The 27,336-nt window shown below is 49.5% G+C and overlaps 2 protein-coding genes and 1 pseudogene across 6 annotated transcripts in view; 1 reads left to right on the forward strand and 2 right to left on the reverse strand.

Annotated features, from left to right (window-relative positions):
* Positions 1-7,373, forward strand: part of USP39 (ubiquitin specific peptidase 39) — a 31,654-nt gene extending 24,281 nt beyond the window's left edge. Inside the window, exons 10-13 of the mRNA XM_084766887.1 lie at positions 2,747-2,889; positions 4,058-4,193; positions 6,349-6,435; positions 6,899-7,373. Of these exons, the coding sequence (XP_084623013.1) occupies positions 2,747-2,889; positions 4,058-4,193; positions 6,349-6,435; positions 6,899-6,946 (414 nt within the window). The 3' untranslated portion in view covers positions 6,947-7,373. The remainder of the gene's footprint in view (positions 1-2,746; positions 2,890-4,057; positions 4,194-6,348; positions 6,436-6,898) is intronic.
* Positions 5,247-19,391, reverse strand: SFTPB (surfactant protein B). 4 transcript variants are annotated; one of them, XM_084766900.1, is made up of 11 exons: positions 19,237-19,389; positions 18,830-18,957; positions 18,292-18,363; positions 17,863-17,988; positions 16,484-16,648; positions 16,179-16,268; positions 13,403-13,586; positions 12,585-12,745; positions 9,939-10,019; positions 9,446-9,526; positions 5,247-6,062 (listed from the first exon to the last, which is right to left on the reverse strand). In XM_084766900.1, exons 1-10 carry the CDS (start codon positions 19,298-19,300, stop codon positions 9,464-9,466), a joined length of 1,134 nt encoding a protein of 377 aa, XP_084623026.1. In that variant the 5' UTR covers positions 19,301-19,389; the 3' UTR covers positions 5,247-6,062; positions 9,446-9,463. The 4 variants fall into 4 exon arrangements, with proteins under 4 accessions (XP_084623026.1, XP_084623027.1, XP_084623028.1 ...); XM_084766901.1 differs by lacking the exon at positions 5,247-6,062 and adding an exon at positions 8,322-8,668 and having other exon boundaries at positions 18,830-18,945; positions 19,237-19,391; XM_084766902.1 differs by lacking the exon at positions 5,247-6,062 and adding an exon at positions 8,322-8,668 and having other exon boundaries at positions 13,403-13,517.
* Positions 19,392-26,451: 7,060 nt separating this feature from the next.
* Positions 26,452-27,018, reverse strand: LOC311588800 (S-formylglutathione hydrolase-like; annotated as a pseudogene). Its single transcript has one exon. The product of its transcript is annotated as an S-formylglutathione hydrolase-like (transcript).
* Positions 27,019-27,336: the final 318 nt, after the last annotated feature.

Genomic DNA, 27,336 nt, shown 5'->3' on the forward strand with positions numbered 1-27,336 from the left:
GGGCGCCAGATCTCACTGTGGATGGTTGTGAGCCACCATGTGGGCGCTGGGAATTGAACTCAGGACCTTTGGAAAAGCAAGCAGTGCTCTTAACCTCTGAGCCATCTTTCTGGCCCCTTGCTTTGCTTCTTAACCGTTTCATTTTGCAGAGTTGACAACAGGAAGTGGAAGGCAAGTGCTCTACACACAGGTTACTCCCCACCTTTTGTCTGTTTATATTTCAGCACAGGGCTGGAGAGATGGCTCAGTGGTTAAGAGCGCCGCCTGCTCTTCCAGAGGTCCTGAGTTCAATTCCCAGCAACCATATGGTGGCTCACAGCCATCTATAATGTAATCTGATTCCCTCTTCTGCAGATAAAGCACTCATATGCAATAAATAAAATAAATAAATCTAAATATATTTCAGCACATAAGTATCCTGCACTTACTGCAGGTGCATTGTCTTTTTCCCAGTCTCTCAGCCTCTCTGGTGTTTAACTCTTCTTACATGGCTCATGCCTTCCTCTGAGTACTGTAGAGAAAGGTGTGGATTAAGATGTTTGGAAACAGTAAATACAGAAATCTCACCTTACTCTGCTTTGCTTTTGTTTTTTGAGATAAGGTCCCATCCAGCCTGGAACTTGCTGTGTAGCCAGAACCAGCCTCGCACTCCTCACTGTCCTTCCTCTGCCCTAGTGCTGCAGGTGTGCGCCACCACTTCCAGCTCTAACAATTTTTTGTTTTGGCTTGGTTCTGAGTTTTGTTTGTTTGAGACAGGGTTTCCCTGTGTAGCCTCGGCTACCCTGGACTCCCTTTGTAGACCTTGAACTCACAGTGATCCACCTGCCTCTTCCTCCCTGAGTGCTGGGATTAAAGGCGTGCACCACCATACCCAGCTAACAATTATTTTTAATTTGTCTGTTTTGCTTTTGCTTTTATTAATAATATGAGTACTTACCTATAAGGAACAAATTGTTGCAGCAGCATCAGAAATGATGGCATTGGTGTATTGGGAAGATACTTTCCTGGCGTGGGGAGAAGGGAACCTTGCCCTCTCAGCACTGGGTTGGAGTGGCGTTTTCTCACTGAGCTGGAAGGAACAGTTTAGACACCACGCCCTTGTTGTTTTGTTTTGTTTTTGCCCAGATACTCTTGTGTTTTACTAACATTTCAGAAGCAGTACCCAAACTCTTTGCTTTGTAAAAGTTCTTACATTTTCTGAACAACCTTTTAATAACTTTCTCTCGTTCTACAGAGAAGCAACTCTGTAGGCCCCTCACTCTGCAGTGTCAGGGTGGGTCTCTTACTTGCTCTTGTATAAATAAGGTCATTGTCCAGATGGCAGGACTTTCTTGAGGGTCAGCAGGTGAAAACACTTGTCACTTAGGCCTGGAGACCTGAGTTCAGTCCCTGCGGCCCACGGGGAAGGAAAGAGTGGACTCTGGAAACTATCCTGGGCCTCCAGACATGAGCTGGAGCATATGTACACTCAGGTGCACCCAGCATCTCTCTCTCTTACACACACACACTACATTGAAAATATTTTCTATTTTCTTGGGCAACCTGTGGCTCTTTGGAGGGACTGTTTCCCCTTCAGACCTCAGTCAATTCAGAGGGAAGCCTTGCTGGTTCGTTCTCTTTGGTTCTGATTGGCCTTTCACTGCTATCTCTTAACTAAACCTAAGTGTAGTGTTTTGCTGTATTGCGGTTTGAGCCTCAGCCATGTTAGGCAAGTGCTCTCTCTACTGGGCTATCTCCCCAGGCAAGGATAAAAATTCATGCTGAAAAAAAAAATTCATGCTGAGCAAAACTATTCATGGGGCTGGCAAGATGGCGCGGGGGTTAAGAGTGCTGCTCTTGTGAGCACCTGAGTCCAGTTTGCAGCGCCCACAGGGTGCCTTACAACCATCTGTCATTCCAATTCAGAGGAGCTGGCGCCCTCGTCTGGCCTCTTGGCCTAAACACCCATACACATAAATGGAAAAGCAAAGCAGCTGACGGTCACCAGCTTTCAAGCCTTTGGTCTAGGCAGGTGCCCGGACCCTTCCCTTTCTCCTTGGGCCGTGCAGAGTGAGCCCGCTAGGCCACTTACACAGCCTTGAGATTGTTTCTCAATAAGCGCGCTTCAGTTGCCAGGGATTGGATAGAGTGGTGCTCTGTGTGTGAGCAGAGGCTTCCCAGAGCTACCCAGCCCCAGATGTGAGAAGGTGATAGCACCAAGGGTGTGCCACTGTTGTAAGTCAAGGAGTTTTGCTTCATTTTGAGTGAAGTAAGAGCTATATGGTGGTTTTAACTGATTTTTAAATTTGATAGTTTTGTTCGTTTTATCATTAGATGGTTGTGTTTACTTGAGCCCACACAGCTGTATTAGTTTCAGCAGTGTGATCATATACTGGTGGAAAGAGCTCATTGCCAAGGTATCTTTCTGCTAGTCTTAGGCTTTGGGTTTTCTTTCTTTTCTTTTTTCTTTTTGTGGTTTTTTGAGACAGGGTTTCTTTGTGTAGCCTTGGCTGTCCTGGACTCGCTTTGTAGACCAGGCTGGCCTCGAACTCAGAGAGATCCGCCTGCCTCTGCCTCCCAAGTGCTGGGATTACAAGCGTGCGCCACCACCGCCCCTGGTGTCTTAGCCTCTTTTGCGACTTCTGGGACTGCCTGTCTTCTTAGTGTAGGTGTGATGCAGAGTTATGTTTAACACCAGAGCAAAGCTCAGGCCCCCACTCTAGTGCTACTGAGTGCTGACACTGATGTCATCAAATTGTCTCTCTAGGAATATAAGACTTACAAGGAGAACTTCCTGAAGCGCTTCCAGCTCACCAAGCTGCCTCCGTATCTAATCTTTTGCATCAAGAGATTTACTAAGAACAACTTCTTTGTAGAGAAGAATCCGACCATTGTCAACTTCCCTATCACGTGCGTACTGCCCTGCTTCACTGTGGGGGGCCACCACCTCTTTTTTTTTTTTTTTAAGACAGGGTCTTAGGTAGCCCAGGCTGTCTTAGAAATTGACAAATGATCTTGAACTCCTGAAACTCCTGCTTCAGCCTCCCAAGTCTGCAGCTGCCATATTTAGCAAGGAGTCTGCGTGTCTTTCCATGTTGTTTCTTTTGAACGGACTTGGTTGGCAATTGCAAGAAGCAGCTTCCTACATCACGGACATTAAAGGGTTTGCTGGAAAGTAGTACATATTTCAGGGTCCCCAAAGGTGGATGTTTACCTAGCTGCAGCCATTTGTTCGTTAACTTTTTTGAAATACAGTCTCATGTAGCCCACACTGGCTACTGAGTAATCCAAGATGACCTTGAACTTGCTCTCTGGTCCCTTTTGTCTTCAGTGCTGTCTAGAAACCTTGAATAAATTCCCGTTTTGTGCCTCTGTTACCCACATGGGCTGTGCTACTTGTAATGATTTGGCCTCTAACTTCACTGAAAGGAATTGAAAGAAGTAAGATCGAGCCGAGCGTGGTGGCGCACGCCTTTAATCCCAGCACTCGGGAGGCAGAGGCAGGCGGATCACTGTGAGTTCGAGGCCAGCCTGGTCTACAAAGCGAGTCCAGGACAGCCAAGTCTACACAGAGAGACCCTGTCTCGAAAAACCAAAAAAAAAAAAAAAGAAGTAAGATCTTTGAAAATAAGAAGGCTGGTGGTTTGCCTGGTTAAGTTGTTACACCGATGGCCCATCATGTGATCAGCCTTCTTCCTGTACGGTGCTTAAGGGGCAAAGGGCAGGTGCTGTTGAACCCTGGAGCTGCAAGGTGTACTCCCAGGTAGGCCACAGGCAAGCCCTTGCGGCCTCAGCTCCTCACCCTCAGGGCAGGCGGCAGAGCGGCATTCCTTGTACACACTGCTAGAATGCACAGCTGTCAAGTGACAGCCAAGCTTCCCTGTGAAAGCCAGGTGAGCAGAGACCCTGCACCAGTGTTTGCGTGATATGGGCTGTTACTATTGGAAATGTGAACTGAACTCTCTGGAACGGCTGTGGCACTGTAGATCTTGCCATAGCTAGCACCCTAAAGTAGCAGGCAACAGCTCTGTGGTCAGCCATGGTCTGATGTTCTGCTGTTGTCTTTCTTTATCTCTAGAAATGTGGATCTGAGAGAATACTTATCTGAAGAAGTCCAAGCAGTGCACAAGAACACCACCTACGACCTCATTGCCAACATCGTGCACGATGGCAAGCCCTCGGAGGGCTCCTATAGGATCCACGTGCTTCATCACGTGAGTGCCCAGCTGCACGGCGCAGGGCTACCAAACAGCTGCTGTTCCTTGCTGTGTTGGCCTTTTTTGGGCCTGGCTTCAGAACTCTGCCATAATAGAGGCAGTGGCTTTAGTTTTGTCTTAGTGTCAGATACCCTGTGGAGCTTTCTGAAGTCCTGGTGGCTGGCTCTGCCTCAGCCCACTTACAGTAGACGTTGGTTTCCACTGGAGGAGAGGCAAGGCGCGCAGCCACAGATCCTGCAGTGCTGAGTCAGTCTCTGGAACACCCTTTCCCAACCCCACACGCTGATCGGCACCAGGGCTAATTAGGAGACTCTGCTTTAGAGTATGTGGGTGTAGGATGAGGTGCCTGGTGTTCTGAAGGTCCCCGGGAGATCCTGATACCCAGCCAGGGTTGATAACCTCTGTTTGGGGTCAGAGCCCCATAAAGCAGAAGAGGTCTTCAGCCCGGCATCTGAGGACTCCTTAAAATGGAAGAATCACAGCCCCCTGGGACACATGACATCAGCTCTTCATTATTTGATAAGACCCTTTGGTGTATTTGAAATTAACATTTGAGAAGCATTGGTTTAGAGATTCTTTCTTTGCTTTTCTCTGTCATGATTGTTACTGAGACAGAGTTTCACATTGTAGCCCAGGCTGGCCTGGAAGTTAAGTGTAACCCAGGCTAGCTGAGAACTTGAGGCAGCTCTGCCCTCAGCCTCCCAGGTACTAGGATCACAGGTATTTTTACCATACCTAGCTGAAATAAAGCATTTTAAGAGTTTATATCAAGCTGAAAACAAAAGCATGCATAGGATATATTTGCAAACACAGAATTGTAGTGTAGGTTATTGTAACATGGTTAGTGTCTCTAGGACTAATTAATGGTTACTATCCTTAAAGTATATCCCTCACACAAGAGGAAACCTAGGCTCAGTGTTTGAGGACTGACCTGAAGTCAGTAACAGTGAGATTTGTGGCAAGATACTTGGCCTCAAAGCCCACGTTCTTTTTTTGTTTTGTTTGTTTTTCGAGACAGGGTTTCTGGTGTAACAGCTCTGGCTGTCCTGGACTCACTTTGTAGACCAGGCTGGCCTGGAACTCACAGCGATCCACCTGCCTCTGCCTCCTGAGTGCTAGGATTAAAGGTGTACGCCACCAAGACAGGCAAGCCCACGTTCTTAATTAATCTCAGAACCAGAAAGGGACTTGCTTATGTAGGCCTGCACTTTCTCTGTAGTCCCTGCATTTTGAGCTTCAGGCTTTCTGAAATATATGCAACATCTGTATCCTATCATCACGGGTTTTAATTTGTTAGACTTTTGTCTGGTGCCGTGTTAGTCCAGAAGCCCTTCCCAGGCTCCTGGCTGCACCCAGTGAGGTGGCTCAGCCGTGTTGGCATGACTGGCTTACAGGCTGGGGGATCTGTAGGTGCTGGCCGGTGGCCACCAAGGTGCCTTACTTTATTCTTTAGTTTTTGTTTTTGTTTTGAGACAGGGTTTCTCTATGTAGCCGCTTGCTTTATAGACCAGCCTGGCCTTGAACTAACAGCGATCTGCCTGCCTCTGACTTACAGTGACCACCGCTGCCCTGCTACTTTTAGGTTCTTAGCAGATAGCTTCATGTACTTTGTTAAGGGTTTGTCAGATTTACCATTTCCGGATAGGAAAAAAGGCATTTGACATTGGAGGGGTTTCTCCGTTTCCTCTTGAGTGGCCAACTAAAGTCCCCGTTAAGTGTGAAGAAGCAGGTCTGGGGGTGTAGCTCAAGCGATAGGGTGTCCAGCTTGTACCAAACCTTAGGTTTGGTTCCAGGCACCACATAAACTGGGTGTTGTGGCACGCACGTCTAACGCCATCAGTCTCTTCCTGGATCCAACGTTCTAGGCTAAAGAGAAAAATCTGGTGTTAGACTGGGCTCTACGAGGACACCCTGACACATACACAACACAAAGGGAAGCAAGGTGTTTGGGACGTAATTGTGCTTCAAGTACTCCACAGGAACTGAGGCTGCGTGAACTGTCGATTGGCTCAAGTCTTGCCAAGATCATGAACCATCCTTCCGGCCCGGGTGGATGTTTAGTGCCGTTCTGCTGCTTCTGTCTCTGGCCCTGGGCACTTTACACCTCTGGTCTTGGAGAGCGGGTTAACCCACCGCTTTGTGTTTTGTGCAGGGGACTGGCAAGTGGTATGAGTTACAAGACCTCCAGGTGACCGACATCCTGCCCCAGATGATCACGCTGTCTGAGGCGTACATTCAGGTGGGTGTGGGCCGGCAGGAAGTGGAGCTGATGTAGAGTTGTGCTCGCAGGCTCTGGTGCTCCAAGACTCTGAGGGACCAGATTATGTGGCTCCAGAAATCAGTTAGGTTTTCAGAGAGGAAAAGTGTATCTGTAGCCTTGCTGAGTTCAGCAGAGATCTGTAACTTTAGTTCCAGAAGATCCAAAGCTGCTTCTGATCTTTGTGCACACTGGAGATGCACATGTACACACATACATGTACTCATACACATTAAGCAGTAAATTAATCTTTTTTTAAAATGGAAGAAAAGTTGAGGGTGGGTGGAAAAATGAAAATGGAATGAAAGCGTATTCTGGAAGGGTATGAATTGCCTTTGGAGACTGGAGCACACGTGTCAGTGGGGTGTCGTGTCATCTGTTGCCTGGTGCAGAACAGTTTCTTATGACTGGCCCAAAAGCTCAGTACTGATTTCATTCCTGACAGATTTGGAAGAGGCGAGATAATGATGAAACCAACCAGCAGGGGGCCTGAGCGCCTTATCTGGGGGTGTTGCTCCCACGGGCTTTGGCTGAAGATGGTAAATAAAAATGCTGAGGCTGGTAGCTGAACATGGACTGACTGGAAGATTCCTGCCCCACCCAGTTTCAGTGAGTTCTGGCTGCATCGCCATCAAGGCGTCTGTCTGCCCCATGTTTCCAGCTGTTCTCTGCAGTGCTGCGGTTGATACTCCTTCCCTTTCAGCATCAGCAGGCAGAACGCTTTCAGATGGATGCCTTGTCTAATTGCTGCAAATATCGAAGAACAGATCATTCCTTGGAAATATCCAGTCTTGAGATTCTAGGAATAAAGTGAAGCCAGGAGTGTCCTTCTGTCTGCTGTAGGTAGATGGTTTTCCTAGAGTCCTCCTCATCTACTCATGGGACTTTTGAAAGGGATTAAATACCCTCCTGTTTTTAAACCAGCCTCTTGTTTTCCATTCCTCATTAGGCTTGTTAAGGGTTTTATTCTCCGTTGCACAAGAGGACAGGACTCTGCTATCTGTGACTCAGGCGTTGTGTTAACATGGGAACAGGTCCTTGGAATGCACAGTCCTAACTGGTCTTATGTAATGGTGGCAGACATGCAGTCACCCTCGGGATTTACAAAAAGACAGGAAACTCTCTCCCCTCTCCCACTGATTTTCAGTGCTGGGATGAAGCCCAGGGTCCCAAGCATGTTAGGCCAGTGCTCGACCATTGAACTATCCCTCAGTCTAGAAACCCTTTTTATCTCAGAAGAACACCTCAGATATGGAACCATACTGGCCAGAGTATGTTTGTTTATATGTACATATGTATGTGTGCATGTGTGCATGTGAGGGCCACATGTGGTAGTCAAAGGACAACTAGAAGTTGGTTCTCTCCTTCTCCCATGTGGGTCCTGGGACTCCAGTTCAGCGCTCAGCCTTGGTGTTCACCTTCACGTAGTGAAGCATGGTGCCAGCCCTTCCTGATCTTTAAATTCTCTGTTTTGAAAAAGTGTGTGCTGAGGATTTCATATAGTGCCTTTTTCCCCATTTTACTTTTGACAGAAAGATCTGTATCTCAGGCTGGCCTTAAACGCTCACAATCCTTTCACTGGTCTCCCAAGATCTGAGGTGTAGGTGAGAGCCATCACATCACCTTTTTTTTTTCCTTCGAGACAGGGTTTCTCTGTGTAGCCCTGGCTGTCCTGGACTCACTTTGTAGACCAGGCTGGCCTTGAACTCACAGCGATCCTCCTGCCTCTGCTTCCCAAGTGCTGGGATTAAAGGTGTGCACCACCACCACCCGACCATCACATCACCTTTAAACTCTTTTTTTGGTGCTGGGGATCTAACCCAGGTTTTTGGCATGCTTGGAAAGTGCCATGCCACCGAGCCTTAAAATAATACTTCATGTTCCCATTTTTTTATTCTTGTGAAGTTTGACTTTCATACAAGGGTTAGCAAGGGGTTAGCCACCCCCAGCTCCTCCCTGCTGTCTTCTTGGAGCTATGATGGAGCTTCTTGGTCCCTGGGGAGCTGTGGGAGCTGTTGGACTGGGCTTCGCTCTGGTGTGGGTAAAGCCCTGAAGCCCCTTCTGAAGGCTTCCAGAAGACGTGGGCCTGCTGCACCTCATTCCCAGAGGAGACAGAAACAACTCTGGTGTTGGGCTGTGGTTGGCCTGGGACATTCATGTCGACACAGGGCTGAGGGTGCAAGCCGAGGCTTGTGGTCCTTTGGTATAAGGTACCCTGAGGAAGGAAGTAGGGTCAGGGTGGGGGGTAAGGTCCTTTTCAGGGAGAGTGGTGGGAAGGGAGGCTGGCTGTGATGGTGACAGTTCAGAAATGCCAGAGCCCCTTCACTGGGCCACCTGCAGCTCGTCTAGTGACATATCAAGAGGAGCCTGTGCGTTTTGTCTGGGAACCCACTGCCCAGATTGCAGAGTTGGACCCAGAGCTCAGGCCGCCTCTCACTCTTCTGCCTCAGCAGGCCTGACTGGAGCTCTGAGAGCCAGGGAAAGGTGACTCCCTCACTCCAGGTGCCCAGATGCACTTGATGGGGAGGAAAGAGCACATTAAATTGGTCCCTGAGAAACTCACTGAGTTGTGCTCCCTGCCCACAGTGGCTGTGACACGCTGGGGTCCTTTCTCACATTGGAAGTGGTGGACCAGCTGTATACATCAGCAGGGCCCCATCACAGGCACTGAGTGCTAGCTTTGGTACGTTGTCACCTAGACCCAGTTTACTGTCCAGGTCACTTAAGAGACCGACGGTTGTGGTCAGGCAGCCCAGATTTGAGGAGGTCTTGGATAGAAACTTAGATAGAGCTGGATGGGGTGAGGAGGGCAGAGAGTGACAGTGGGTCCCCAAAAAAGTCTTTCCTGATGGAACCGCTTAGAACCTTGGGAGCTGGAGCTGTGCCTGGGAGAGGTAGTGGGATGACACAGTCCACAGAAGGGGGCAGGAGGACCTACTCCCAAACCTTAGCAAGCAAAGACCCGTATCTCCTCCCAGGGCCTGGGACTCACCTGGAGACCGAGTTTTCCTCAGAGGCGCGGGGTTTGGAAGCACTGCAGAGCGCTGGCTGGGGCCTCACACGCTCCCAGGGCCTGCCAGAGACAGCACCGGGCCTTAGCTTTCTACTCTAACCCTTGGGTATGGAGACAACTCTCACTTCACCTGCTGCCCAGCGGGCACTCGATGTGACCTTCAAGACCCCGTTGCCACTCTCCAAGCCACGGGCCTCTGGGACTTCAAGACAAGGAAGCAGGACCCCCACCCTATATTATAGCTCCACCACTGAACACAACCACATCCCATAATGACCATTAACCCACAGCCCCAGCTGCCCATCCCATTGTGTTCTTTGCCGCTCTGAGACTGAAGCCTGTTCTATGGGCACACTTCTACACCCTAGGCGGCCTGCATCCAAGAGATGGGGCCCCTGAGGATCATGGACCATGAGGGTGGGGCCGTGGGAGCAGAGGGAAGTCCTGGGGTCAGCTGAAGAGGTGGGCATACCTGGCAGGTGGTGTGGGCATCCCGGCTCCTGGGCACCAGGGCCAGCAGCTGGGGCGTGTGCTGTTCCACAAACTGCTCACACTGAGGAAAGAGAAACATACAAGGTGTAGGAGCCTGTTTACAGCCGACTTACCTGTCTTGGAGCCCTGGCATTCCACCTTCCTTGTCCACGCCACTCGTGACTGTGTGTGTATCTTGTCTGTCAGTGCTGACCACTAAGACTCTGAATAGCAGGGTGTAGCGCCGCATGCCTTTAATCCCAACACTCGGGAGGTAGAGGCAGGCTGTGAATTTGAAGCCAGCCTGGTCTACAAAGTGAGTCTAGGGGAGCCAAGGATACATAGAGAAACCCTGTCTCGAAAACAACAACAAAAAGACTCAGTCCATAAGGGTTGGAGAGATGGCTCAGTATTTAGGCCCTTGCTGCTCTTTTGGAGGACCCTAATGACGCCTAACTCTAGTTCCAGGGAATCTTCTGACCTCCCTGGGCACTGCACACACATGGTGCCTATATATACATACATGCAAAACACATACACATGAAATAAGTTTCAAAAAAGGACTGCACCTAAGCTTGGCGGGCTGAAACAGGTTTCTGTGGGGGAAGCCAGGGTGTTAGAGCTGGCTGATGGAAGCAACCAGCTGGCTTGCTCACAGCATCATATGTTTGCCTAGCGTGCATGAAACCTTCAGTTTAAACTTCCCGAGCCACGTGAAACTGAGCATCCTGGTGCATCCCTACGGTTTCATTATAAAGGAGGTGGAGACAGGACGGCCAGAAGTTCAAGATCACTTTAAGGTACATGAGACCCTCTCTCTAAAGAAAGTCTTTTTCAGCCAGGCGTGGTGACTCGTGCCTTAATCCCAGCATTCAGGAGGCAGAGGCAGGTGGATCACTGTGAGTTCGAGGCCAGCCTGTTCTACAAAGCAAGTCCAGGACAGCCAAGGCTGTTACACAGAGAAACCCTGTCTCAAAAAACAAAAGAAAAGTTCTTTTCCACCTTAGTGAGGGAATTTATCATACGCTTACAATTTCAGGGTTTTTTGTTTGTTTTTTTGAGGGGTGAGAGAATTTCAAGACAGCGTTTCTATGTGTAGCCCTGGCTGTCCTGGAACTCACACTGTACTGTATACCAGGCTGACCTTGAATTCAGCTGACCTATTTGTGGTGTGTACTACCACAGCCTGGTTTTGTTAGCTGGGTGCAGTGGTGCACGCCTGTAATCCCAACACTAGGGGAGACAGAGGCAGGTGGATTTCTGTGAGTTCGAGGCCAGCCTGGTCTACAAAGTGGGTCCAGGACATGCAAGGCTACATAGAGAAACCTTGTCTTGAAAAACAAACAAAGAGCTGGAGAGATAGCTCAGTGGTTAAGAGCACTGACTGCTCTTCCAAAGGACCCGGGTTCAATTCCCAGCACCCACATGACAGCTTACAACTCTCTGTAACTCCAAGATCTGACATCCTCACTCAGACATACATGCAGGCAAAACACCAATGCACATACAATAAAAATAAATAAATTTTAAAAAAGAAAAACAAAAATTACCTTTTATTTCTCTCTCTCTCTCTCTCTCTCTCTCTCTCTCTCTCTCTCTCTCTCTCTCTCTCTCTCTCTCTCTCTGTGTGTGTGTGTGTGTGTGTACTCACACATACACTGTGTGGCCAGGACAGCTTACAGGAGTTGATTCTTTCCTTTAACCATATGGATCCCAGGGACCATACTTAGGTCATCAGCTTGGCGGCCGTGCTAGGGAACCATTTTGCCCAGTCCTTCCCCTCTTTCCTCTTGTCCTTTTTCTGTTCTTTGTCTCCTTTCCCCAGACAGGGTCTCATGTAGGGCCAGGCTGACCCTGAACTCATTACTTATATAGCTGAGGCTGGCTTTGAACTCCCAATTCTCCTTCCTCAGCCTTTCAAATGCTAGGGTTACGGGCTAGCAGCACCATACCCAGTGTTTAGGTCTCTGCTGCAGGTGGACTTCTTCTCCCAGTTGAGTCACAGAGTGAGCAGAGTGGGGCAGGACAGGATCCTGGGAGAAGGCTAAGTTCTTTTCCTGCTCCAGCCGGCCCTGGCTTGCTCATTTTCTGGTACTGTCAAATGCTACCCATCATGGCCATAAGATGTGGCATACCAAAGGCACAGTGTGGCAAACACACCATTGAGTGGAGCCAAGAAAAGGACAGCATGGCCCTTTCCTACTGGGACTAACAATACTTTAAAAAAAAAAAGATTTATTTATTCAATATACAGTATTCTGCCTGCATGTTACACCTGCAGGCCAGAAGAGAGCACCAGATTCAATCATAGATGGTTGTGAACCATCATGTAGTTGCTGGGAATTGAACTCAGGACCTTCGGAGGAGCAGGCAGTGCTCTTAACCTCTGAGCCATCTCTCCAGCACTAACAACACTTTTCTTGTACTTAGTCCATGAAGAAGGCACGCTGGTGCTCCACAGCCCAAAGCCCTGGGCCTAACAATGTCTCCTAGTTACAGCTGTGACAATCCCATCATTTCCTGACCCACATCCTGTCTACCTGGCTGGGCTCCAGTCCAGCATCCTGTGTGTCTCTGGCTACAAAGCCTCTCCCGGCTCAGCCCCCACCACACACAGGCCGTAAGTCCTACCTGTGTGCCCACCCACCTTTTGCCTGTCCAGCCAGAAGCGAAGGCAGGCCTGGCGCATGGCCTGTGGCATAGCCTGTTCGCTGGTGTTCCGGGCCTGGCTGATCACAGACTTGCAGAAACGGCACTCGGTATCCTGTAGCGGCCATTCTTCTATCAGAGGCTCCAGAGCAGGGAGGGCTAAAGAGGAAATAGTCGAAATTGTCCAGCTGAGCAGGAAAGCACATACCTTGTCATGCAAGCGCTTGAGAGGCTGAGGCAGGAGGATCGCTCCAAGCTTCAGGCCAGCCCATGCTGTGTAGTCAGACTGTTTTCAATCCTTCCCCAGGCCTGTCTTATACAAATGTTGGTTCTGGGGCTGGAGAGATGGTTCATTGCTTAAGAGCACTGGCTGCTCTTCCAGAGGACTGTGGTTCAATTCCCAGAACCCACTTGTGGCTCACAACTGTCAGTTATTCCAATCCTAGAGGGTTCAACATCTTTTTATGGGCTCTGTGGGAACCAAAGCACTCATGCCCATATAAACAAATAGTTAAAAATTAGTCTTGGGCTGGGCGTGGTGGCGCACACCTTTAATCCCAGCACTTGGGAGCCAGAGGCAGGAGGACCGATGTGAGTTCAAGGTCAGCCTGGTCTATAAAGCGAGTCCAGGACAGCCAAGGCTACACAGAGAAACCCTGTTTCAAAAAACCAAAAAAAAAAAAAAAAAAAAAAAGTCTTGGTTCTTATCCCTCACCTTGTCCGTGTTCCCTCACTCCCCACATGTGCACTGTAAGGATAGGAGTTGGGGAGAGAAGCAAAGAAAGAGGGTAGCAGGGGGCGAGGCAGCAGGCTTACCTGGGCCAACGGCATCCTCGGTGGAACATCGGAGAACAAGGCCACAGACTAGCTGGGGCACCACACGGCCCAGCAGTGCATCTAGCAGGAGTACTGTGTAGCGTTCAGCCAGGCACTGGCAGATGCCACCCACCACCAGGGGTACCACGTGGCACACCTGGGACACAGCCACGGCCAGCACACCCTGGGGTGGAGGTGGAGAAAGGACAGCTTGGGACCTTCCTCTGCACGGGTTCACTTGTGCCCATCTGAGTGGGTACCGCAGACACACCCCCTTTCTCCCTTCTAAGAAGGAGAACAGTGCTGTCCACAGGCCACTGAGCATACAAGATAGCAGGGTGGAGCTGGGCAGTGGTGGCGCACACCTTTAAAGCCCAGCACTTGGGAGGCAGAGGCAGGTGGAGCTCTATGAGTTCGAGGCCAGCCTGGTCTACTGTCTGAGTTCCAGGACAGCCAGAGCTATATAGAGAAACCTTGTCTCGAAAAACAAAGCAAAATGACGTCAGGTGACTCACTGGAGTCATTGAGAGGGTCAGCAGTTGAACCCAGACCCAGATCTGACTCTAAAGGCTTTAGAGTGACTTAAAATGGGCAGCAAGGCCACAGCTTCTAGCAGCCTTGCCTAAATCTAGAATGCAAAGCCCATTTCCTGACCCAGGGCCACCCTATTTTCCCATGGTCATCCATCAGGAAGACAGACAGTTCCTTCCAGTGCCCCCTATAGTTGACACATCCTTGGCATTAGGAACCCCTGGGAAAGCCAGCACCTCACTCCAATTGCAAACGAGCTCTAAGCTGAAGGGTGACCATGGTCACAGGTGTGCGGCTTTTTTCTTTACATCTTTACCCATTCCATGTGACAAGCTGCCCCCCCTGGCCCCCCCCTGCAACCCCCCCCCCCCCCCCAGTGCCAGGAGGTTGAGGCAGGAGGAAGGCTCAGAGTATGGACACCGTGGCGTGTGATACCTCCCAGTTGTGGCACTTAAGGCACCTATCGGTTATCATCGGCCCACACTTGGCTGTCCTCCATTATGGTGACACAAGTCAACAGTCATTGTAGTCAATGACCAAGATGTTCACTGGTAAAATGGGCTTCACCCCTGGGTACCCCCATCCCTGCCTCCCCTCGCCCTTATCCTCTGCTGACTGGAGAACATGCTGGAATGGCTTCTGACCTTAGGAAGCCTTGCCGTGCCTGCTCCCCTTTCTGGGACACGTCTGTATCGCCCGCCCAACTCTCATCCTGCCTGATGGTTCAGCAGCCTTCTGATCAATCGAACACCCGTGCTCTCTTGGTTTCCCTGGCAACACATTACCGTCCTGCACTGTCTTCTACTTCACTGGCTGTTCTCTCTCGGCTCTTCTGAGGCTGTCTCCATCTGTCCACACATCGTCTCTCTTGATCATGATTTTTTGGTCCTGGATTTGGTCTTCAGTGATGTGCAGACTGATGTGGCTGGGGTTGTGGTTTTTGTTTTTTTTGCATGTATATGTACACGTGTGTGCAGGTATGTTGAGGCCAGAGGACAATGTTGAGTGTCATCCTTAGTCACTCCCCCTCTTTTTAAAGACTTATTTTTATTTATGTATTTGTGTGTATCTGAGTATACATATGCCACTTTTGCACAGGTACCCATGGTGCCACAAGAGGGTGTTAGATTCCCCAGAGCTGGAGTTACAGGTGGTTGTGTGTTCTCTGACAGGGGCGCTGGGAATCCAGCTTGGGTCATCTGGAAAAGTGACAAGTGCTCTCGACTGTCGAGCCAAATCTCCAGCCCCTCCATGCTGTTGGGTTTTTTGTTGTTGTTTGTTTATTTTTGTTTTTGTTTTTTTGAGACAATGTCTCTCACTAAACCGGAAGCTCATCCATTTGGTTAGCTGGCCAGCAAGGTCCAGGGACCTACCACCTATTTCTGCCTCCCGGCATGTATGATTACAAGTGTTCATTGCTATCCCCAACTTTTTATGTGTGTGCTAAGGCCCTGAGCTCAGGCTCAGCATGGACTTTACTTAAAGGGCCATTTAGCCAGGAGCCATCCTAGCTCCCTGAGATCTTTTTTTTTTAATTATTGATGGACATCCTTGGTCTTATTTTCTCACAGATCTTGGCTTAATTTTTACTCCTTCAGAGTCTCTCCCTGGCCTACCTAACTCTCATCATTTTACTTGAGTTCTGGAAGCTCTATAATCTGCGAGTTCCTTCCACAACACAGGCTTCAGAAAGGCTGAAATGCGTGGCCTGTTGTGAGTCTTGTTGTTGTTGTTTGTTTGTTTGTTTTGTTTTGTTTTCCGAGGCAGGTTTTCTCTGTGCAGCTTTGGCTGTCCTGGCCTCGAACTCACATCGATCCACCTGCCTCTGCCTCCCTGAGTGTAGGGATTACAGGCCGGCACCACTGCACCCGGCTCCTGTTGTGAGTCTTATTGACCAACATGGCCTTCAGGCCCCCAGCAGTGTCAACAGGGTATGACCAACTGTGGGCAGGTCAAGCCTGGGCTGCCAGGGCCACTTTGAGAAGCTACTCTGGGCTTTGGAAGACAGAGGCATGGAGAGTATGGCAGAGCATTCATGCATTTTTCCTACAGTGGGAACTAGAGCAGGCATCTCAGCCTTTGGATGGGGAGAGGGCTGGCTTTGACCTAACCTCCCGTGCCTGAGCCTTGGGTAGGAGCAATGTCTCCTAACTCCCCACGGCCTTCTTGGCGTGCCGAGGTGAGGGAAGGTGCAGCTACTGGGGGCCCCCTGAGCTCCGTGTGGCTCTGAACACTGAATCCTTACCTTGGGAATCACAGCTTGGACCCGCTTGATCAGAGTCCTGCAAAGCCAGCAGAAGGGCAGAGGGATGGGGAGCTGCTGCTCAGAGAGATCCTAAGGAAGGAAGCGGGTGAGGTGGGGTTGAGGCTGGAGGTACCACCTCGGCCCTGCCTGGGTCATCTCACCATCCAAGGTCCTGCCTCCTAATTCAAGTTCCGCCTGGTCTTTTTGTCTCTTTGCAGCTCTGCCCCTCAATGGCCACTTTAGCTTTCTGGATTCCCCAGAAGCTGCTGCTGTTGGGGGGTTGGCATGGGGGAGGGCTGGCTCACCTGTGTGTGTAGCCCAGGCCTTGCCAGGAGAGCTCCTGGCAGCACGGGGAGGACCGGCTTGTTCAGCAGAAGGTCTGGAGTGGCGTCCACCATGCCTGGCTTCTGCTCTGGCTTCGGCTGTCCAAGTGGGCACAGGCCCACATGACTGCAGATGGCTTTGGGGTTCTGGGGCACAGAATGGGTAAGGGCTTTTAGGATTAGGAGGGAACCCCCGCCACCACCCAGGTTCATGCTCAGGGACAAGGGCCACAGCCTTTGAGCCTGAAATTATGGGGAGCAGGCTGGGTGAAGTGGCACATCTTAGGGCTTTATGGAGGGGATAAGGACAGCGATGGGGTCATGTAGGGCCTTGGGGCAGGTGTCTGGGAAAGTGTGGATCCATGTGAGCACACTGTGTGGGAATAAATAGAATGTGGACGGGAGGGACAGAGGGCATTGAATCTGCAGCTCAAGCTCTGATCTGGGTGTCTGGGTGAAGGAACTGAGTTTCCTGTGGCTGTAGTGGGAAGTGTGTGTGTGTGTGTGTGTTTGTGTGTGTGTGTGTGTGTGTGTGTGTGTGCACGTGCGCGCGTGCTATGTGTACATGTGTGCTGTGTGTGGGTTGGTATGTGTATGCTATGTGTTAGTCTGGATGTATGTGCTCTGTGTGAGTCTGTGTGTGTGCGGTGTGTATGTGGGTGCTGTGTGCATGTGGGTGCTGTGTGTGTATGCTATGTGTTAGTCTGTGTGTATGTGCTGTGTGTGAGTCTGTGTGTGTGTGCTGTGTGTGGGTCTGTGTGTGTATGCTATGTGTTAGTCTGTGTATGTGTGTGTGCTGTGTAGATGTGTGTGCTGTGTGTGAGTCTGTGTGCCGTGTGTGTTTATGTATGTGTGTGCTGTGTATGGGTCTATGTCAGTATGCTGTGTGTGTGTCTGGGATTCTGTGCGTGTATCTCATTGAATTGTCTATGTGTGTGTGTGTGTTATGGATATGAGCATTTTTGCGTATGGCTATGCGGGTGCTGTGTATGTATTTGGTTGAATGTTCCATATGTGTTTATTTGGGGGGGGTGTCTCTGTGTATGTCTATGTGTGTGCTATGTGTGTCTATGTATGTGTGCTGATTGTGTGTGTGTTTGTGTGTGCTGTGTCTCTGTGTGTATGTGTGTGTGTGCTGTTTTTGTGACTGGGTGTTGTGTGTGTGTATGATTGAATGGTGTATGTGTGGGTGTTGTGTATGTATCTAGTTGAGTGCTGCATGTGTGTCTATTTGTAGTGTGTGTGCATGCGTGTGTGTGTGTGTGTGTGTGTGTGTGTGTGAGAGAGAGAGAGAGAGAGAGAGAGAGAGAGAGAGAGAGAGTGCTGTGTGGCAAGTGTGGCAGTCAGGGCTGGGTCCTCACAATCTGGCTTTGGAAATAGTCGATAACCATGGGCAGGTAGACATCAAGCACTTGGCGACACCGGGGCACAAGCAGCTTCAAGGGAAGGATGTCACACTCTTGCTCCAGGAACTTCCGGACTGTGTCCTGGGAGGGCAGAGAGGGCAAGGTTGGCCCGGGGTTTCTGAGGTCTGCCTCCACCAGAGCCAAGTAGTTGTGAGCTGTCTGATGTGGGTGCTGGGAACCAAACTCAGGTCTTTTGAGAGGAGTCTGTGCTCTTAGCCACTGAGCCATCTTTCCATCCCCTAAGTTCAGTTTTATGAGTCTGCTCTTGTGTGGCTGGAGGAGTGTGGAGGCCTCACAGCCTGGAAATACCCTTCTGGGGAGCTTGTTCCTTCTCCTTGGCAACCTCGTCCCTTGTTCCTTAAACAAGGGGCTGGTTCCTATTACCTGAAAAATGTCTTCTTTGGCCATCTTTGTGAGGAGGTGGACAATATCTTCACACTCTTGGCACAGGTCATTCTGGAAAAAGGGTCTCAAGTCGGGCAAATGAGTTGGAGCACGGTCCTGCCTCCGGCGGGTGAGGCTTTCTCAGACCCAGCTTGACTGGTCCCTCTAAGGCACAGGTATCTACCCAGCGTCCCATCTCATCCCGTAGTGCAAGTTCCATCCCATTCCCTCCGTCCCATTAGATCCATCCATCTGCTCTGCCCCACCCTATACGTTTCATCCCGTCCATTTTATCCAGGCTCATCGCATCTTACCCACACCTTATCCAGCTCACTGCTTCATCCCACGCTTTGTCATCCTGTCTCATCCTATTCGTCCCATCTGTTTCATTCCATCCCACTGTGCCCACCATCTTACATCATACTGTACCGTCCCGTGGTTCCACTCCACCCCAGCCCCTGTGGGAACTCCCACTTTTCAGAACCCACCCTGATTTCTTATTTCCAGATTTCCAGCGGCCCCCTTGGGTGATACTCACAGCTCCTACGTGTCCCCAGACTTCCTGTAGGCAGTGCCCCAGGGCTCTGCACTGTACCGCTTGCTCCAGGTTTTGGCACCAGAATTTAGGGCCTTGTGCACAATCTGGGGACGAGGCTGACCCAGCAGCTACAGTTGGGGTCAGAGCACCGTTCGTCAGGATCCAGCGTGCACTTGGCACCCTCCCTATACCCCGCCCCCCCCACCTCCAACCCAGTTTCATTGCAAAGAGTGACCATTACTCATGCCAGGCAGCTCTGAGTTCTCCTGCTCCAGTGACCTTGGAGAAGCCCCCAGGGCCTCTCTGGGCCTCAGCTAACTTGTCTTAAGTTCAGGATTATGTGCAGACTGGGGTCTTCTGGCTCAGCCATGGTGGAGATGCCTGGGGAGGGAGGCTGGGAGACTCACCTGCACCTGAGCTGCAGAGTGTCGGCAGTAGCAGCAGCCACTGCAGTAGTTGTGACTTGGCCATGGCTGCCTACTGCTTAGCACTCACTCTACTCGGGGCAGGGGCTCTTATAGTGGGGGAGAGGACCTGGGGGCTGGACTCCGTGGGAGCAGGCTGACCTCAGTGTTTGCCTGCGTCTGGAGAGCCCTCTAGGTGTTTGATTCCCAGGTCTTCTCGGCAGGGCCGCTCCTGGCCGCCTCCCCTGTGCAAGCCAATGTGCATTTCCAGTCCTTTCCTCTGCCCCCCTTCCTAGCCCCCTCAGTCTGACTCTCTGTTCATCTCCAGACAAGGGGTCTTGCTTGGTGCTAGCTCTCTGGACTGTGCAAGGGGTGCTGAGTGGGGTCAGCATAGACCTCTCCAGCCCCACCCCCAGCTTCTCTATCCTCTGCTCTTACGTAATGCCCTTGAGTGCTTCCTGCCTGGCTCTTGATGCAGGGTAAGGGCCGGAAGGGCACACTCAGGGTGCTCCTGAGGCCACCTACCTCCCACTCCCTCCTTTAAAAAAATCCTCTGGGGCTGGAGAAATGGCTCAGAGGTTAAGAGCACTGACTGCTCTTCCAGAGGTCCTGAGTTCAATTCCCAGCAACCACATGGTGGCTCATAATCATCTACAATGTGATCTGATGTGCACTGTATACATAATAAATAAACAAATCTTTTTTTAAAAAAATCCTCTGATTCTATAGACTCATAGTTGGTGCTTCTGGGAGGAGCATTTAGACAGAACAAGATAATAACGTGTCCTGTGAAGCTGAGGCAGGGGACCTGGGGCTGAGATTTCTGTGTCCCTGGGGCTCTCAGGTAGCTGTCCTCAGAAGCAGATGCTCATACCCCCTAGCCACCCTTCCTGGGCATGAGATGGGGTTCAGCTGAGTTTAGGACACGTGGTCATCTGAGGCTGTAGTGCTCTTAGGCTATGTGCACACACCTGGCTGGGCCCTAGAGAGAAAAAGCTCACGGCTTTGCCCAGGGCAGATGCTGTTAAGAGTGGAGGAACAGACAGTAGGACACTACTGCCCCGGGCCATCAGGAGCCTCCTATCTGAGTCCTGCCACAGCTTTACCCTAATGAGTCTCCCTAGGAAGTGCTCCAGTCCCCACAGCCTGGGCAGGGCGGGAGCTAGTCCCATGATAAAAGTAAGTGGTTGAACACGTGATGGTAAAGTGGCCCACTGCAAGTGGCTCAAGGAGTCAGTACTGTTGGCCTCAAGGCCACCACAGCCTGCCAACTCTAGTTAAACCTCACCCCAGGGAAGGCTACGAAAGGGCCTTCTTCCCAAAGTGATGAGATCTGCTTTTTGCTGTCGTTAGTCCCCCATGCCCCACCCCCACCCCGAGACAGGGTTTCTATGTGTAGCCCTGGTTGTCCTGGAACTTACTATGTTTTGTTTTTGATTTTTCAAGACAATGTTTCTCTATGTTATCTTGGCCATCCTGGACTCACTTTGTAGACCAGGCTGGCCTTGAACTCACAGCGATCCACCTGCCTCTGCCTCTCGAGTCTGGAACTTACTCTGAAGATTCGAAGCTGGCCTCAAATTCACAGAGATCTGATCGCCCCTGCCTTCCAAGTGCTGGGATTAAAGGAGTGCTCCACCACTGCCCAGCTTTGATTTTTTTGTTTGTTTGTTTGGTTAGTTGGTTTGGTTTTGTTAGACAAGGTCTCATGTAGCCCAGGCTGGGTCTTAAATCTGATAATGTAGCTGGGGATGACCTTAGACTCGTAATGCTCCCGCCTCCACTTCCTGAGTACTGCGACTTACGGGTGTGCTCCGCAGCACCAGGCTTATGTGGTGCTGGGTTACAGGTGTGTGCCCACCAGGCCCCCTTCATTTCTGTTTCTCAGCTGGCTGGGCACTCCACTGTGCCACTGATGAGGTCTTGAGTGGTGTGACTGCTAGATGCTGGTCCTCACAGACAGGAGAGGCCTCAGGACCTTGTTAATACTGTTAGAGAGTCGCAAGACTGGTGCCATATCTGTCATGCAATGCCGATGATGTCAGCAGGAGTGACAGTTCGGCTGTGCTTGGTATTTCTTTGCTTCTTTCTGCCTCTTGGTAGGTCCCCCGGTGGCTTTGACAGCCACCTTGACCAGGGCCTGTGCTGCTGCAGTCCTTAGACCTTAGGGACTAAGCTTAGGCTCAGGACAGGCATGGCACCGACCTGGCCACCAGGGCCTCTCGGGCACATAGCTTCGATGACACAGGGATGAGATGTAAGCAGCGTGGTGGAGGTGACTGGTGTCAGATGAATCTGGACTTGGGAACTGAAGGGAGTTGAACCTTGGCCCCCTTTAAGCATGTGAACTGAAGTTCCCAGAAAAGAGCTGTACGCACGTTAACCATTCAACAGGGGTGACTGGCTGGCTAGGGAGAGCTGGACTGTCAGAGATGCAGAGCTAAATTATCTCCTCCGGGGCCATTTATTGCCCGCTCTGTGTGTCGCCTCACGTCCTTGTGACTGTTAGGTAAATCTATTCAGGGTGTACAACAGACCCCGAGCTCCCTCCACTCATGACGTGACCAGAGCATGTCCGAGGCCGATGGCAGAGGTTTCCCTGGTTCCCTGTGACCACTCGCTTGACATTTCCACTGATGGATCTGAAAGCGTCTTGGCTTACAGCTTTCTCTGTTCCGTTAAAAAAAAAAAGATTTGTATTTTTATATGTGCACATGTGTCTAAGTGCATACACATTGTGTGCACCTGTATTCGTGCCACAGTGGCCAAAAGGGAGAGCTAAGTGTCTCCTGGTATCCTGTCTCTTCCTGTGGGGCGGGGTCTCTCTTTGAATGTGGAGTTCATATTTTCTTGGCTAGTATGTCAGTGAGAGATCCCCTGTGAGCGTCGTAACTGGGGTTACAGGGGTGCTGGAGATGCCCGGCTTTGCTGTGTGTGTGCTGGGATCGGAACTCTGGCCCTCGTGATTTCACAGCAAGCTCTCTTAGCCACCGAGCCATTTCTGCAGCCCCTCGCATGTCTTTTAAGTACTTTATGTTGTTTATGTAGAATAAGAAACGCAGACAAAGCACTTGTTCTACGTGGGGGGTTTGATGTTATCTCAGGGAACAGCATTTGTACAGCTGGATCACAAGCTGAGCTAAATCCTTTTTCTTGGAGAACACTATTTCCCCCACCCTCTGCGGTAAATAAAGTGAAACAGGCATCTCTGTAGTACAGTGAGGCACAATGCCCGCACCACAGACCCCGAAGAACATAAAACTGATCATCAGAGCTGTTGCTATGCGGCCAGGTCCGGAGCATATTCACGTTGTGAAATAGATCTCGAGGATGCTTTCATCCTGCGAAAGTGACACTCTGTACCCACTAAACTGTCCTTGTTCTCTCTCCCAGGCTCTGATAACCATCGTTCCCCCGGTTGCTCTGAATTTGTGTGTGGGGTACGGCGGGGGTGAGGGGGGTGAAGTGGGGGCCTTGTTTTTCTAGTACTGGGGGTTGCTACCAGCTCTGTTCCTACAAAGTAGGCTCCCACGTAGAGCAGGCTGGCTTCAAACTTGATATGTAGTTGGCGACAAATTTGAGCTTTTGGTCCTCCTGTGTGCTGGGATTACAGGCCTGTGTCGTCATCGTGCCCCGTTCATGTGGCACTTGAGAATGGACGCGAGGCTTTGTGCATGCAAGGCAAGCAGTCCGCGAGCTGAGCCACATCCCAGCCCTTTGCCTTTAAACCCGACGGGTTTGGATACTGCATAGAAACCAGTGTTACGTGGGATGTCTGCGCTTTCACACGGTCTTGCTTCACTTAGCTTAATGTCTTCTTGTTTGCTTATCTAGTAGCACGTCTGAAGGTTTTCCTCCTCTGGAAGGCTGAGGAATATTCCTCCCTGCCTACACCATGCTTTGATCATCCATCCATTCATTGATCGGCACATGTTGCTTTCACCTTTGGCCATTGCACATACACTGCTGTGAGTTCAGGAGTTTAAACACCCTTTGGAGAGCCAGCTCTTGGCTCTTCAGCTGTGTCAGCAATGCAATTGCTGGGCTGTGTGCTCTCTTAGTAGATTTTTTTTTTTTTAAAAAGAAACTTCCTTATTTGCTTTGCATACAATCCTGCCAGCACTTGGGAAATCCAACTTTTCCATGTCACAAAACCACCTGTTATTTATTATTTATTTTTGTGTGCATGCTTGCTCTTTGGACAGTTGCCATCCTAATGGTGGCTCTAAACTATACATTTGCCTACTTATTTGTTTGTTTATTTATTTACTTGCTATTTTTGTTTGTTTTTTTGAGACAGGGTTTCTCTGTGTAGCTTCGGCTGCCCTGGGCTCGCTTGTAGACTAGGCTGGCCTCGAACTCACAGAGTTCTACCTGCCTCTGCCTCCCAGACTGCCGGGATTACAGGCCTACGCCACCACTCCTTGTTTACATTTGCCATTTTGATGTGCATTTCTCTGAGATTAGCAATTTAACATGCATGTGGATCATTCGCATAACATCTGGGGAGAAGTATCTTTATGAGTTCTCTGCATACGTTTTCAGGTGCTGAGGGGTGAATCCAGGGCCTCACGTGTAGTAGACAGGTGATGTCCCACTGACTTACACCCCAGCCCCCTACACCACATATGAAACCAGATGTTTTTGTTGTTATTGATCAGTAGAAATTCTTTTTTTTTTTTTTTTTGAGACAGGGTTTCTCTGTATAACAGCCTTGGCTGCCCTAGACTCACTTTGTAGACCAGGCTGGCCTTGAACTCACAGAGATCCACCTGCATCTGCCTCCCAAGTGCTGGGATTAAAGGTGTGTGCCACCATGTCTGGCCTGGACTTTTTTTAAAAAAATTATTTATTTTTTTATGTTATGAGTGTTTTGCCCACATATATGTGTATGTACCACATGCTGGCATGGCCAGAAGAGGCCATTGGATCCCCTGGAACTGGAGTTAGGAATGGTTGTGAGCCTCCGTGTGGATGCTGGGAACTGAAACCTGCATCCCCTGTAAGAGCAGCCAGTGCTCTAACCACTGCGCCACCTCTGTAGCCCTGGCCCTGGTCTTAGGGTTCCTTTGGTTCAGCTTCCTGAATACTGAGATTACAGGGATGTTCTGGGAACTGCGCTGCAGCCCTCTGCAAGAACAAACGCCCTCACCCCCTGAGCTGTTTCTCCAGCCCCAAGCATTGGTTTTGGGAACTTGAACTCAGATCTTCAGGTTTGGTCAGCACCCACTGAGCCATCTCCCCTGCCCAGGATATGCTAGATTTCTCAACAAATAAAACATTTCTCACATTTAGGTGTTTTGTTTTTTTGTTTTTTAAGTTTTGGTTGTGAGCCCAGCCTTTAATGGCTGAGCCATCACTCCAGGGTTTTTTGTTGTTATTGTGTTTGTTTGTTTGTTTGTTTGTTTTGTTTCTCTGGTTAGAATTCCCAGCACAGTGTAATAGAAGCACAGACAAAAATTCTTTTTTTTTTTTAATATATACTTTTATTTTATTACACATGTGTAAAACAAACTACATACAGCAGGGAGAACCATGTGACAATCATGAGAATACTGTTACTATGTTACATTCATAGTGACTTGGCCATCTGCATTCGTCTCCTTTGAAGTAAGTGGTTTTCCTCTTGTTGGGTCTAAATTTCCTAATGAGATTCAATATCTATCCTATCTCAACTCTAATAGCTTAACTTCTTTATCTTGATCTAAAACGATCTTGTCCCCTAACCAGGTAAACTTGGTTGTAAAACTATACTATCTTGTCTTCAATGCTCCTCAGAGACCTGAGAAGGAATAAAACTTAAATTCCTGAGTGAACCAGCAGTGTGGGTTAGCAGTTTCCAAAATGTACAAATTGACTTAAGACAGTTTACTTCCTGACCAGTCACCCAATACACTGTATAACGTTGGAGCATCATCTGCAGCTTTCTGGCCTAATATTTCTGCCAGACTTGTTCGCTGGGCAGGAACTATTGAGGACTTGCTTACCTTGACTTGGCAGAGTGCGGCCGTCGACTCTGCCTGCATCTAAGTTGCCCATTTTTAGGCAGATTCTGTTAGTGGCGGAACGAGGATATTTTCCCCAGTTGTTATTTTGTCACCTTTGAAGCCATGTCCATAAGGAGGCTCTTTGATGCTCATCAACAAGACAAGTTAACTCCTGACAACAACCAGCCGACCTCAAAGACAAACATTCTTGTCTTGTTCCATCTCTGCAGGGGGAAGCATTTGTTACTTTGACATTAGGCGTGGAGTCATTTCTGTTTGTTTACTTTTCAGAAGCTCTCGGTTGGGATGAGGACAAACTCACGTTCCTAGCTTGTTCAATGCCCTTGGGGGAGGACACACCCCATGCACATGTGTATGCAGTCCAGAGGCTGTTGGGTATCTTTATTATCAACCCCCGCCCTCCTTTGAGACAGGGTCTCATTGAGTTGTCTAGGGTGACCAATCAGAAAGTCCCAGGGACCAGCCAGCTACCAACTCAACTTTGGGATCACTTCAATGCCCAGGCTTTTTTTTTTTTTTAAACTCAGCAATTCTGTTTGTTCCAACTTTTATAATCCCAATAACATTCTCTTGTATGAAGTTTTACACACGTGATGCCTGATGTGGTCAGTGATGAAGATTGTAAAGATGTGGTAGCCATGACCAGAACCCTCTTGTAACCTAAAAACAAGGATTTTCTTTTCTGTGACAGGACAGAAAAGCTATAAAGTTACCATGAAGAGATGGCTCAGTGGTTTAAGAGCCTGCTCTTCCAAAGGTCCTGAGTTCAATTCCCAGCAATCACATGGTGGATCACAACCCCCTATTCTGAGATCTGGTGTCCTCTTCTGGCGTGCAAGCTCACATGCAGGCAAGACACTGTATAAATAATAAATAAGTAAATCTTTTTTAAAAAGTTATCATGAAGAAGCTACCAATTAAAAAAAAACTTGCTGGGCTGGAGAGATGGCTCAGAGGTTAAGAGCACTGTCTACTCTTCCAGAGGTCCTGAGTTCAATTCCCAGTAGCCACATGGTGGGTCATAACCATCTATAATGAGATCTGATGCCCTCTACTGGTGTGCAGGTGTACATGCAGAAAAGGCACTCATATACATTAATAAATAAGTATTTTTTAAAACTTGCCATCTTTCCTTCATCAATTACTATATCAATCTAGGAACCCAACTAGGACTTCGAGAGACAGGTCAAATCATATTCCGTCCATTACTTTAATCTGCTCCCAAATATCCACGAAACGCGTTTTCACTCTGAGGATAGAGCACTGGATTGCAAACTGGAGCAAATGCTGACACAGATTTGTATTTTCTAGGATTTTTCAGAGAACAAACTGGAGCTCTGTGGCCTCCTGTGGGGTGACCAAAAATAGGCATTGTCTGTGGGCCCGCTGGGAAATTGGCTTTTATGAATTGTGGAAGCTCCTCTGTGATATAAAGACACACTCTGCAATTAGTTTTCCAGGCTCTTCAGTGGCCTTTACGTGAGACCCAGCACCGGTGCGGAAGTCGCAGCTGTCATCTCCTCCTTTAACCTTGGAGCCGTGGGGCTGGTATCCGGAGTAAGGCCCAGAAGGCTGTGTTCTGAGGCAGCTTGCTGATAGCCAGGTGTTGATATGAAGGTTTGTTCTGTGCAGGTTAAATCAGACAGCTGGCAGGCACGCGACACTCCTCACTCTCTGTGGTGGTAGGTAGACAGCAAAGCGCGACACTGTCGTGGCTGAAAACTTTTTGGAGCCCGCCAAAGTACCTGCTGCTGGGAATGTGTTTCGAAGCCGTTCTTCTCCTGTCCAGTGCCCATTTGTTTTTTGTTTGTTTTGTTTTGTTTTATTTTGTCTTGACAGTGGATCTCAGTGAGGGCCAGCTGCCCCTGCCCAGTTGTTGTTGTTGTTGGTTTTTATTTTTATTTTTTATTTTTATTTTTTTGAGACAGGGTTTCTTTGTGTAATAGTCCTGGCTGTCCTAGAACTCTCTTCATAGACCAGGCCGGCCTCGAACTCACAGACATCCACCTGCCTCTGCCTCCTGAGTGTTAGGATTATAGGTGTGTGCCACCATGCCCGGCTGCCCGCACCCAGCTTTTTACTTGGGTGCAGGGAT

The sequence above is a fragment of the Acomys minous genome (genome assembly GCF_964271855.1).
Source record: "Acomys minous genome assembly, chromosome: 17".
Taxonomy (NCBI): domain Eukaryota; kingdom Metazoa; phylum Chordata; class Mammalia; order Rodentia; family Muridae; genus Acomys; species Acomys minous.